Source organism: Crocodylus porosus, unplaced genomic scaffold (genome assembly GCF_001723895.1).
Source record: "Crocodylus porosus isolate Cpor-Errol unplaced genomic scaffold, CroPor_comp1, whole genome shotgun sequence".
Lineage (NCBI taxonomy): Eukaryota > Metazoa > Chordata > Crocodylia > Crocodylidae > Crocodylus > Crocodylus porosus.
In genome coordinates, this window is record NW_017728931.1 from 39,340,707 (window position 1) to 39,352,659 (window position 11,953).

Consider the following 11,953-nt stretch of genomic DNA (forward strand, 5'->3'; position numbering starts at 1 on the left):
ACGGAAACAAGTAAACATTTTGTTTTGATATTGTTGCAATATTATATACATTCCATATAGGATAATGTGTTGTCTCAAGTGTACTTTCAATGTCATGTAAAAGCCTAAATTGAATGAAATATAAGACAAAGCAATTCCTTTCAACATTTTGCCACCAAAATTTATGCTTTACTGCAAAACATTTTGATTTTGACAAAATAAACAGTCTCTGTTGGAAAACAATTCAGCCAAAAACATTTTACAGGCTTAGTATGAATGATAGCTACAATCAAACCCAGCAGCACTGACATAATATTGGGAGCTCCCCTGTACACACATTTTTTTTAGTGTATGTTTTAATTTTGGGTTTTGCCCTTCCATTTGTTCCCTTTGGAACACATTTATTTTATATATTCTAACAGAAGCCTGCTATCTGGAGAACAACAGACACAATTTTGGTTGTGTGGACAGAAATTGATAAATTAATGAAAAACCTCAAATTAGGACTTGGATTGAAACTAGGATTTATCTTGTTTGAAATGGCCTGGCCTGCTGAAATTCTATGGTCAATAAATAATCAAATAGCCATGCTAGAAGCCTCTAAAAACTGTTGCTTTATCCCTTTGGAACTGATAAGAAAGTAACTTACTTCTCAAAGAAGGATGACCAGCCTGGTACAAAGCCAGGCTCCCGTGTAAACCAAAGCAAGGTCATCAGGATGAAAAAAAACCCGGTCACCATCTCAGGATAACTACAGGGAAGAAAAAAAGGAAAGAAGAGAATCTGAGATCAGCACTAAAACCCAAAAACAAATTCCAAAGGGAGGAAGGAATTAAAGAGGAATTAGGAATTGCTTCTAACACAGAAGAAATAAATTCCAGAAAGAGAAGAAAACATGAGATCAGTCTGAACTAGACCTTTACATTTGGTTCCCAGCTGTTACCAGACTAAAGCCAGAAAATCAAAACAAAAACAAAAATCAGAGGATTTCATTATCTGTATTTGCACTTAAATTTTTTATATGTATTTTAATGTCTCGGGGAGATATTTATGAAGCCGAATCACTACAATATTTTTCTTCTTATATATTTACATTATTCAGAAACTGAAATACTGTGACAGGAAAGAGCTTGCATTATTCTTGTGCTGTTGATGGCTCTCTAAAGCACTGTTCAAAAGCCTACCAAAAGCATAACACAGATGTTCATATAAATAAGCATACATATTTAAACACAAAATAAATACCAAACTAAAGCTGGCCTGAAGGGATATAGATTAGATTTAAATTAAATAAAGATTTAGGTTCAGTAGCTGAATTGTGGCAATGAGTTGAATTCAGATTGGATTGTTCTAAAGCTTTGCAAATCATCTAATGAAATTTGAGCTAAATGTCCAGAAATCATTCTGGAATTGCTGCTGTCATGAGAGCATCTTCATGCCCAGGCTGAAAGGTGAAGAAATTGCAAAATAAGCTCTTCTAATGGGATTCCTGCCACATCCAATGCAGAAGTGGAAAGCAGTTCTCTTCTGTTTTGCCTTCAACCTAGAGCCAAAACTGGATGGGCAAATCCAGATTAACAGACTTGAATTTGAAGCCAATGTCCTCCTCCCTTCTCCCTCCCTAAGAAACAAAAATTCTTAAGTGTTTGTAATAAAGTTTCTGGGTTGGTGTCATCTTTGTATGAGACCACACATATCTTGCAAAGAAGGAAAAATAAGTTCCAAAATAAAAGAGCTGAATAATCAAGAAGGGAGTACTGAGAAAACATATCCATCATATGACACAAAGGCAGCATGGAGGACCGAAGTAGTGATTTGTTGCAACAGGGAAGGCAAAATTCATTGAGAATAGAGATCCTTTTACCTAATGTTTCCCAATTTCTCATATTCTTCTCGAATTCTTTTCTCTGACAATTCTTCCCGTTTGGTCTTCTTCTTCTTGCTCACAGAACAAGTCTCTTTAAAACTGAGGATAATTTGGCAAAGGAAAATGAGAGAAGGGAGTCAGATATCAGAACAAAATCAATTTAGTAAGCAAATCAGGCGACAAGATGAAAATAGAGGACCCAAATCTTACAGTTGTCTGAGCTTTGCTTTCTGCAGGACCTGGGAATGAAATGGGAGGCGGTTGTTGTATATCACCTTTGCACTCTCCTAATCCCTGGGTTATTGGGAGCCACTCCAAGGCAGAAGCAGTCTGAAGGCTGTTCTAACTCATGCAGGTTGATAAGCCCTTTAATGCAGATTGATAATGGCCCACAAATGGAGCCATTCATGGGCAGAGCTGGGATTTTGAAAAGCAGGGTGCAGATAGTATGGCACATCCTCACATATAAAACAATACACATTTTCCTCCAGTTAAAGAGAAACTAGAAGCTTTACCAATATGGTAGGGGATTAGCATTATATTATTCAGTTTAAGATTAAAGCAAAAACAAATACAGCTTTAGGAACGTCCACTAAGTTGTTAAATGATATATTAAGTTCAAAAAACCAGAACAAATTAGGCAAAAAATAGTCAAAATAGTCAAAAGATATTGTTTCATTAATCCTGTACTCATTTAATTAATTGTATCTCTCTTATTCAGATTCATAAAACAAAATTTAGCCTTCCTGAGCATTTTGAAAATGCCTCCAGTATTTCACTGTCAGTCATTTACCTACCAGAGTTAATATTACCACACCTGACATAAGGTTTTTGAGCTGGAGCCACAAAATCTGCAGAGTTGTGAAATAGAAGAGAGACATTACCAGAAATGGCAACAAAAAGCAAAATTGACAGGGAAAGAATAGTTTGACTAGAGGAACATCAAGGCCACTTAAAAGGATAAAGGATTGTTAACAGCTGTAGAGTGAAGAGAGATTAGCAGGAATCAGAGAGACGAAAATGAGCTATAAATCAATCAACTCCCTCAGGGCTGTCTGAATAGAAATGCTGCTGCCCCTCCCAGGGCACTGGTTTTCAAGTTTAGGTGGAACAGGAAACATAGCAGGGGTGGGGGGCATGCAACTGCATCCTCCCCTCCCGGATCTGTCCCTGAAACTGCTGAAATGCAGCACCATTATGGCTATTCTCTTTCTTCTCAGGCATGCCCCATCACACTCCCTGTAGGAGCCCTGATGCATCCTGGTTTGCTTTATGCCAGACAGTTTTTAGCTATCTTCAGCTACCTGATCGGGAGAGTTTACAGCAAGTTTGCACCTCATTGCGGGCAGGTTGTAGCACACAATATATATATGTACTTAGTGGAACTATGCACCTTTTAGGATTAGCACATTTGACCTGATGAAAACAGCATGAATCTACAAAAGGGTGCAGTCTCCCTTTGGTTGTAAGTAATTTAGTAAAAGCGTCTTGGACATTTCTATAACTTTACCGTCTATTGGCTATTTCACTGATGCAACTCCCCCTGATATTTCTAGCACAAGGATAACCAATACAAAGTTTCTCCACTCTCTGTACCTGAAGGGCAAAGACAAAGCTGATCAGATTGGTTTATTTATTTATTTTTTGCCTGTGAACAATTTCTATACTTCTATCAAGGATATACAAGTGCAAGCACATTTTATGGCTGAGTGCATTTAAACTTCCTATAAAATCTTTATGCAGATGAGGTGCAGCCCTCAGGCTGATAGCAAATTGCTTTTGTGGTGTCGCAAAGTCTGGACATTCTTAACTCAAATGGAGAAGTTTGTAAGCTTTCTTTAACCTTTTCTGTGTGTTGCTTCTGGTAGTGCCACTTGACTATATTTCAATGAGCAAAATTCTCATTTTCTGTTTCAGCTGCACCTCTTTACCATACAGGGAGGTGATATAAAAATAATCCAGAAGCTTCTGTAGCTAAACCACTCTAAAGGGTTATGCAGTAATGGGTATCAGTGGGAAAATATGTTAAAGCTGGAATAGCCTCTTATAAAGATCTGGCTATTCCTCAGTCTCAATTGTTATACGCTACATTCCTATACTACATAATCGGCTGAACAGTGTCTGGAAGTCTCTCTTTTTGTATCAATTTAGAGTCAGATTTACAAAGGGGTTTATGTACCTTAATTTGCAGATAGGCACATTGTGTAATTTATAAAAAAAAATTGTGTTAGGTGCCCAACTCTCAGTCACTTCTTCTCTAGGTGTTAGATATGTAAAGAACATAGGTGCTTTTATAAATCTCACTAAGCATCTAGTATTTAGTTAGCTAAATACTTTTATATATGACCCTCCAATATTTGGAGCTAAACATACTCTGTGCAGCCCTGTGCAGCACAGCTGAATAAAGGTCATATCTCTATTAACATCCCCTTTAGTCTCTTCAAAAGAGGCTACACTATATATTGTCCTCCTGCTTTGGGGACAGAAAATCATAATAGGCTATTCCCTTCTTGCTTTGACCTTTGAAGAGCTTACATTTTACAATCTGTAAGAACTTGAATTTCTAGCCTAAAAAGAAAATCTGGGATGCTATTCTAGCCAGTCCATTAACAGCAGAAGGATAATAGTAGTCTTCCTATGAAAAAAAAATGTGTGGCATGTATATTACCAGGAATTTATCCTCCAGCATTAGGCCATCGTGTCAATATGTTATCAATACCAATTGCTAAGAAAGGTGTGAAGGCAAAGTATGGTAGCCAAACTCCTAATCTCATGTATTATTTAATGAACTTCATTGAACAGGAGTCAGAGATTAAAGAGGCTTGGAATCAAACCACACTTAACAAGAGGTCGATAATACTTCAGTTCTCTGGTATTCTTTAGAACAACATTAATCAGGGTGAGTTCTTAGATGCAATGTGGAATTTCAATGCTGTTTATTGAAAAAGAAAAGAAATGTGGGTCACGTCAGGGCTTGTTTTCTCTCAGGATTTAAATACATATATCAAATTTATTATGGCCTTCTAATTTGGAGCTGGAAGGGTCATGGGATTAACTGAAAAAAGGGCACCGTTATTCACCTTTAAATTGCCTCTTCAAATTGAGTCAAGGTCAATGGCAAAAGAAGGCATTTTCATCTAGTTCACTGTCATATAGAATACATTAGTGATGTCAATCCCATTTATTTTCCAAAGCCAGCTAAATCTTATTAAGGCCATGTTAATTCTGTGTAGGAGTATTTACCCATGGGTTTAATGCCCACTAACTAAACCACTTTACATTCAGATTAACTTGCCTGGGTGTCTGGACTCAAGCAGCCACTAGACTCAAGCAGCAATAAAGTCCATGGCTACACATCCAATGCTGTTAGGAAAGGAGACTTCCCTCAAGCACTGAGCAGCACTTCCTTGGCAAGGAAAAGAAATATGTAAATTGGGATTTGTCCCCTGTGATTGAAAGCACCTTTGTGAACCTAAGATGCTTGTTCCTAAGAAGCTGAAGCACTCCATATTGTTACAGTCCCATGCATCATTCATTAGCAGTTTGCACTCACTTGCAACCCAGGAACAGCCAGTGCATCCAAAACCAAGTCAGAACCAACATTATGAGAGAAATGGGAAAGCTGAACAAAAACCAGGTTCCAAAATTCACCACTTCAGCATTTGGATAATGGCTGTGAAGGAGAAAGCTTTGTAAGTAATTAAGAAGACAAGAGGGATGGATGGACAAACTCCCATAATTTATATCTATACAGAACTAACTGATCATGTGTCATAATATAAAAGTTGGATAAGCATGAGGATGATAGCAGTATTACACATACATAACAAAACCACAGTCAAATAAATGCCAAGTTAATCATGTCCACCCTGTTCTTGAAATATCACATGTCCTGGTCATCTGAATATCTTAGAAAATGTTTAGAGTACTTACTGGTATTGCTAGTATAGCAGGGATTAATTTGGTCAAATAAAATGTGTATGTCACACCATATGGACTGGTTTCATTTTTCTGTGAAAATAATATTTTGTTTTTGTTGGGGATTGGTTGTCAAAGAGGATAATAATGATCTATGATTGCCTTAATTAAAAACCTCCCAAATCCATTCAATGTGATGTCTCTGCAGAAATCTGTCTGGATCATATATTCCTTTGTTCCATGTATTAAAATACTATTGCTTTTGCATAGTTTTCCATCCAGTTATTCCTGGTGTGCTTCAATACAGTAATTTTTTTTTTTTAAATGGTAGCAGAAGAACAGAAAATTTAAGGCAAGCACAAGAACCAAAAACCTGATTGTGCTGAATTTGTCAGCTAAACTTTCTTCAACTAAGAGGGATTTTACTCAGGATCTCTGGTTATACTAGATCACACAGTATATAATAATTCATACAGTTTAGGCTGCACTTTAAATTAAGCCAAAAATAATGGAAGTGTCATAGCAAGACACACTAAAGCAATTTCTGCAGAGAATTCCAAAACCTGAACTTCTTCATAAAAGCTCACCATCAGAACTGGCTTTTTGGGAAACGTGTGACATTTTCTTAAATTACTATTCCCTGAGAAGCACTGTAAAAAGCAGACAAAAAAAGTCTGTAGATGTGCTTGGTTTGATTGAGGGGAGGTGTAATGTTGTGTAAACACCATACATTCAATAAAGTCAGTTCCCACTTAAGTGCCAATACACTGGGAACTGATAGCATCTGAAATCAGGCTGTTTCTGAAGGCTGATCTCTTGCAAATTTGGTCCCTGAAGACCACTAGGAAAAGGTTGGAAAAAATTCTGTCTCTTTCTCATGAAGTTCATTTTATTTTTTTAAATATAATTCCATGTACTCAAATTATTTTTCTTTTGCCTGATTTTGTCTGCCTCTGCTGCTACCATAATTATCTGTCTATGATATCACAATTAGCTCCTGCAGAAATCAAAATGATGTTACATGCTGAGGATTATTACTTTACATGAGGAATAAATACCAGGAACAGATGGACATGTAACAAATAATGGTCCTCTTTCTAATCATATACACTTAGCAAAAAGGAGAAGGAAAGAAAGTATATAGAAAGTAAGCAGAAACAGAATTATCTCTAAATATATCTTCTTGAATCTGTTCTTATTTCCATAAGGCAGTAACTCTTCTAGTAAGACCATCACCACGACGGTAATTATCCCAGCACCAGTCCCTAACATGACTGCCAGGAGCTGTGTGATGTCACTTACTTGTTAAAGTGCTCTAAGAATATGAGGCTAGTGGACGTGCCTATAATGGTGGTCAGTCCCCCAATGGTTGCAGCATATGAGATGCTCAGTGAGAGGCACTTACAGACCATATGATCATGTCTAGATTGGTATCGGTATTTGGTACTCAAATCCAGGTCTCTGGAGTTTGAAGGCAGAACAAGTATCTGAGTCTGTAAAAAGAAATACACACTAGGGAAAGTATTAAACAATATCAGCAGCTTGGCATAGGCCACATGGAAACTCTGATTGTGAAAAGGCTAGAAACAAAGAAACAATCTGGTTGCAGGTAGCTTATTCTTTGTGGGAATTAACTCTGATCAGAACTGAAAACCTGTCCAATGACTCAAAAATGCTTGACTTGGGACTAAAATGCAAGGGGAGCAGTAATCAGATTTTTGATCATAGTTTGGCCCTGCTCCACTTCTACATGGACTTTTAGTTGGATACCAACAAACTCTGAGCTAAGAAGAGTGGATTCTTCTATTTTAGTTTTTGGAGTAAGTAAATTTTCAGGCATGTGAGAAACAAGGAGGCAATGTTTGGCAGACCTTTCACCCTCTCATTGGTTCATGAAAGTAGCTTGGGGAAACTGCAAGGGAAATTAGGTGTGACACTGCATACCTAAGATATGTCCCAGAGAAGATGGGTAGGCAGCTGCAGGTGGTAGAAGGATGCAAAGAGCATTCCATAGTGGTAGCTGTCAGTAGACAGTCCATGGAATTTAAGGGAAGCGAGCAGAGTTGCCAACTGCCTGCAAATTTACAGACACGTCATAAGTAAATACTCTTAAAATTGCTAGCTGTAAAAATCTGTAACATTTTGCCTTCCATAAAAACATGAAGCCACCAGAGCTTTAAGCTCTACTGCAAGAAAAAGCTACAAGCAGCAGTCAAAGACAGGAGTGCAAAACCCTGCACAGAACTCTTGTTAGGGGCTGTGGTTCACCAGAGTCTGTTAGACCCCTCCATAGCCATGTGCTGCCACTAGGTCCCTTTGGCTGTCCCCTGTCTCTAACATCTGCTTCCCTTGAAGGTACAAGAAGTGGGGTGATGCAGCTGGGACAAGGCTACCAGTTGGGAGGGGAAGAGGCAGTGTGTGGAGGACCACTCTGAGACAGGGAGAGTGAGGCATCAGTAAGGTTGGGGAGTGGGATGTGGGGGACAGCAGATACAGGGTGCAGTTGGGCATGTCAGGGTATGTGGTCAGCAGGGTACTCCTGTGGTGGTGACAGCAGGATACAAAACCACTACAATAGCTACACAGGGCTGCCAACACAAAACTTTTTTTTTTACTGACAGTAAAATACATGTCAGTAAAAAAGTTTCTTTGTCAGTAAAAATTTTGCAGTAAAAAGATATTTAAAAAATATCTTGTGTTTGCAACCCTGGAGGTAACAAAAGAAGAGATCAGGGTCTGGAAAAAGGTAGCAGGGGCTATGAATTCATTTGGTACAGCACATACACTTCTGTTGCTCTTTAGTGGGTTTTTTTTTTTTACATAACTGTAGTGCTGTTCTGAGCTTCTTGATCTCATGGAAATCCTAATTCACACTTGTATTAGGTCAAATCTGTGATACCTTCAGTGTTTACAAAATGACCACTGAGGGACTGTTATTTGGACTGCACTGATATGGTGATTTAATAACACAGACAGATAATCAGTAGCGATTATAGACTAGTAAACCAAATGTTTGGATTTATGCGTCACTTTTATACCCAGATTTCCAAAAATGCTATTGTATTACTCCAGTTATCTAGTACTCCGACAGGGACTCGTTTCTTCTTCTGGACACACCAAAGAAAATCTAAAGGGTATAACAGGTCTGTGAAAGAGGCAACTAGAAGTAAAAATCATCTTGAGAACTAGCATAGGCCTGACTATCAAAAGCTCTAAGACAAGAGGGGCAAAACTTCCATGGCAATTTGCTTGTAGGGCCTGTATATGAAGCTGCCGTGAACGAACTGTGTTTGCCTCCCCCAGAAGATTAGCACCTCTTACCTGAGGTAAATGCTGCCCATTGGTTTTAGAATTCGTAGTTCCAATTGGGTTGGCTATCACATGTACACCATTCATATTCTATGGGAGAGGAGAGGCCTTTTGGTTAGAAGATGTTCTCTTTACATAATCCCAGAAGGCCCTCAGAAATAAATTTACAGGTTCTTTGGGGGTTTCCAGTAAAACCACAACAGTGCTTGTGGAAGCCCTTGTTCTGTAATTCAGCAGATTAAATAAAAATAAATCTTTTCTTTAACTAAATCCTTAAAAATTAAATCACGGCCAGGGTATCTCTTCTCTCCCTATAATCTTGGCAGCTCTGTGGTAGGAGAATCCAATCAAAACTTTGCAAGAAACATTTGACCTTTGACTTTATAAGGTGTAGAGAATTCAGCAAGTAGAGTTCTTTAATTCACTGAACTTGTGTTACTTCAGGGGTTACCAAATTTTGAACAACCAAGACCCACATTTAGAACTTGCCAGGAGTCTCTTGGCCAGGAGGCAAAGGTACTACCTATGACAATACCTTGGTATGCATCAGGGAGCTGAAGTCAGTGGTCGTAGCACTAAAAACAAAGAAAGGAAATATTTTTAAAAGGCTTATTCCCCTACTATCAAAAAGGCATATGTCAAGGGTAGATAAAGGAGCACTTCAAAACTAGAGTCTGCTGCAGTTGAGAAGAATTCTCATGTTTCCCATCTTAAAAGACAATTCATGTAGATACCTGAAAAAGTCACTTTATTTCAAGGATCTGTCTCTCGTATTGTGTTGGTAGGGTTCCTCCACTGGTGGAACACTTCCTGTGTTTACTTCCAAGCCTTTAGTATTATTATTATTATTATTCAACCTCATTAGAAATCTAATAACCTGTTCTATGGTGGCCCATGGAATAACTGTGATTTTTGTTCCAGGGACTTAGAATCTTAGGTCATTTCTACCACTGAATTGAACTGAAGTTTCAATGGAACAATGGAATAAGATTTTATTTCAGTTTTACCTTTCCTCCAAATTTCAAGCCCTCCCCTCGCCCCCCGCCGACTTTTGTAGCGAGGACTTTTATTATGAAAGATCCAAATATATAATTTTCAAGAAAGCAGAAAAGGAGTATAAGTGAGAAACCATCATCTTAGAGCTTACTGTGTACAGCACAGATACATGGGGGGGAAAAAGAATGAAGTGGGGAGTAATAAATAGGACAGAGTACAGAGGAATTCAGTTCCACGCTAATGAAAATGCTGATGCATAGCTTTCAATATGCACCAGTCTAGTATCAGGATAATGTTTAAGCGATGAATGTGTAGCTGAGAGCATTATTGGTATGATTAGCATTACTTTTAAGCAAAGGTATATTGAGACTTACTATCTTTCACCATGACAGATGATACTTAGCACTGTATCCCACATCTTAGCTTTGTGCCACATTCTATGTACTGACCAAGAACACGCAGGCAGAGCTGGTGGAACTTTTTCAAACATTGTTTCATTTTTAAGATGTGAAAAACAGATGAGGAAAAAATTACAGGAAAGGTTCTCCCTGCTTTTAGCCAAGTGAAGAGTTTGTTTAGAAATTTGCAAATTTTAACCTTTTCACTTAAGGTTATATTTTTTTCTCCATTTCCTTTCCTCATCTTTCTATGACCTTTATTTAAAGATCAAGCACTTGACAGCTTAAGCATTTCTTATCATCCGCCATTCTATTCTGAATCCTATCACAACAAAACCTGAGGCCCCTTTACCCTTCCACCCACTCCCTCCAAACACTCCATGCAGTTTTTAAAACCCCTTCATCACCTGTACCTATAGTGGAACAAAAGATTGAATCTGCTCACGTCTCTTCATGTTGGATTCACAAACAAAACTGCTAAAGAACATATATCCTGAGATAGACTTAACTTCCCCTTCAAAATAGCTATTGTGTTGAATAAAGAAAACCATTCTATTAACCCAACTTTTTAAATAATTGTCCCCTCAAACACTTCTAAATGTCCATATATAAACTTCTATTTGCCCTTCCTGGCTCCATTCCTGTGTTCATCTCATTGCAACCTGTGTAGGGTTCAAATCTCCAGTCGTGATGGACAGGATTCATTCTTACTCCTCATTGATGAAAATGAGCTCCAGTGACGTTTGGCCATGATTTTCGCTGAGACCTTCAATAAGAAAAGAGGGAGAAGGAGATGAAGAGCCCAAAAGTCTTAGTCTAGAACTGTGACCATCAATTGTCTTGCAGATGGCCTATCCCAAACTTTAGCATAAAGGGCTATGATGGGGGCGAGATACCAGAACTCTCAATACAGGTTAAGGACCTGCTCATAGGCTGCAGGAGAAGCACTGCTAAAACTCAGATCAGCTTCTGCAACATGATGCAAGGGTTGTTTTGGTCCCTGAGCAGCCTACCTACACTTTTGCTTCCCTGCCTCTGGGCTGTGCATAAGTGAATTGGAAGCATTTTGATGATGCGTGAGGACGTTCCCAAACATAAAATATTGGCTGCCAAATATTCCAGAATCAAATATTACAAACCAGGAAATTCAGTCAGGAATAAATTAATGGAAATACAACCATATAGCAATTTGAAGGCACACAGTTCAGACACCCAAACAACCTTAACCCTGTTGGATAGTGACCGAAACCCCTGTGCCCCCTCACATCCTACAAAGAAGAACCCCCAGATATCAGAAGATAAGCTATTTCCCTCTGATGCACATTGTCCAAAAGCATTTTAAGTAATAGAGCAGTGCTTCCCAAGTGTTTCTTCAGCATGACCCCAATTCTGACCCCATTTCCTCAGCATGACCCCATTTTCTCAGCATGGCCCCTCATTCCTAACCCATAGCCCCCCACAACCCTGGGTGCCCGTCATTCCCCAC

General features: G+C 38.5%; 1 protein-coding gene across 2 annotated transcripts in view; it reads right to left on the minus strand.

The window, feature by feature from the left end:
• SLC13A4 (solute carrier family 13 member 4) overlaps positions 1-11,953 on the minus strand; it is a 41,803-nt gene that overhangs the window by 12,979 nt on the left and 16,871 nt on the right. The window contains exons 5-11 of one of the 2 annotated variants that reach the window (XM_019544651.1): positions 11,179-11,233; positions 9,609-9,648; positions 9,086-9,163; positions 7,067-7,257; positions 5,400-5,519; positions 1,844-1,945; positions 629-730 (exon numbers count right to left, since the gene is read on the minus strand). In XM_019544651.1, the coding sequence (XP_019400196.1) occupies positions 629-730; positions 1,844-1,945; positions 5,400-5,519; positions 7,067-7,257; positions 9,086-9,163; positions 9,609-9,648; positions 11,179-11,233 (688 nt within the window). The remainder of the gene's footprint in view (positions 1-628; positions 731-1,843; positions 1,946-5,399; positions 5,520-7,066; positions 7,258-9,085; positions 9,164-9,608; positions 9,649-11,178; positions 11,234-11,953) is intronic. The other variant, XM_019544652.1, reaches the window with a different exon arrangement.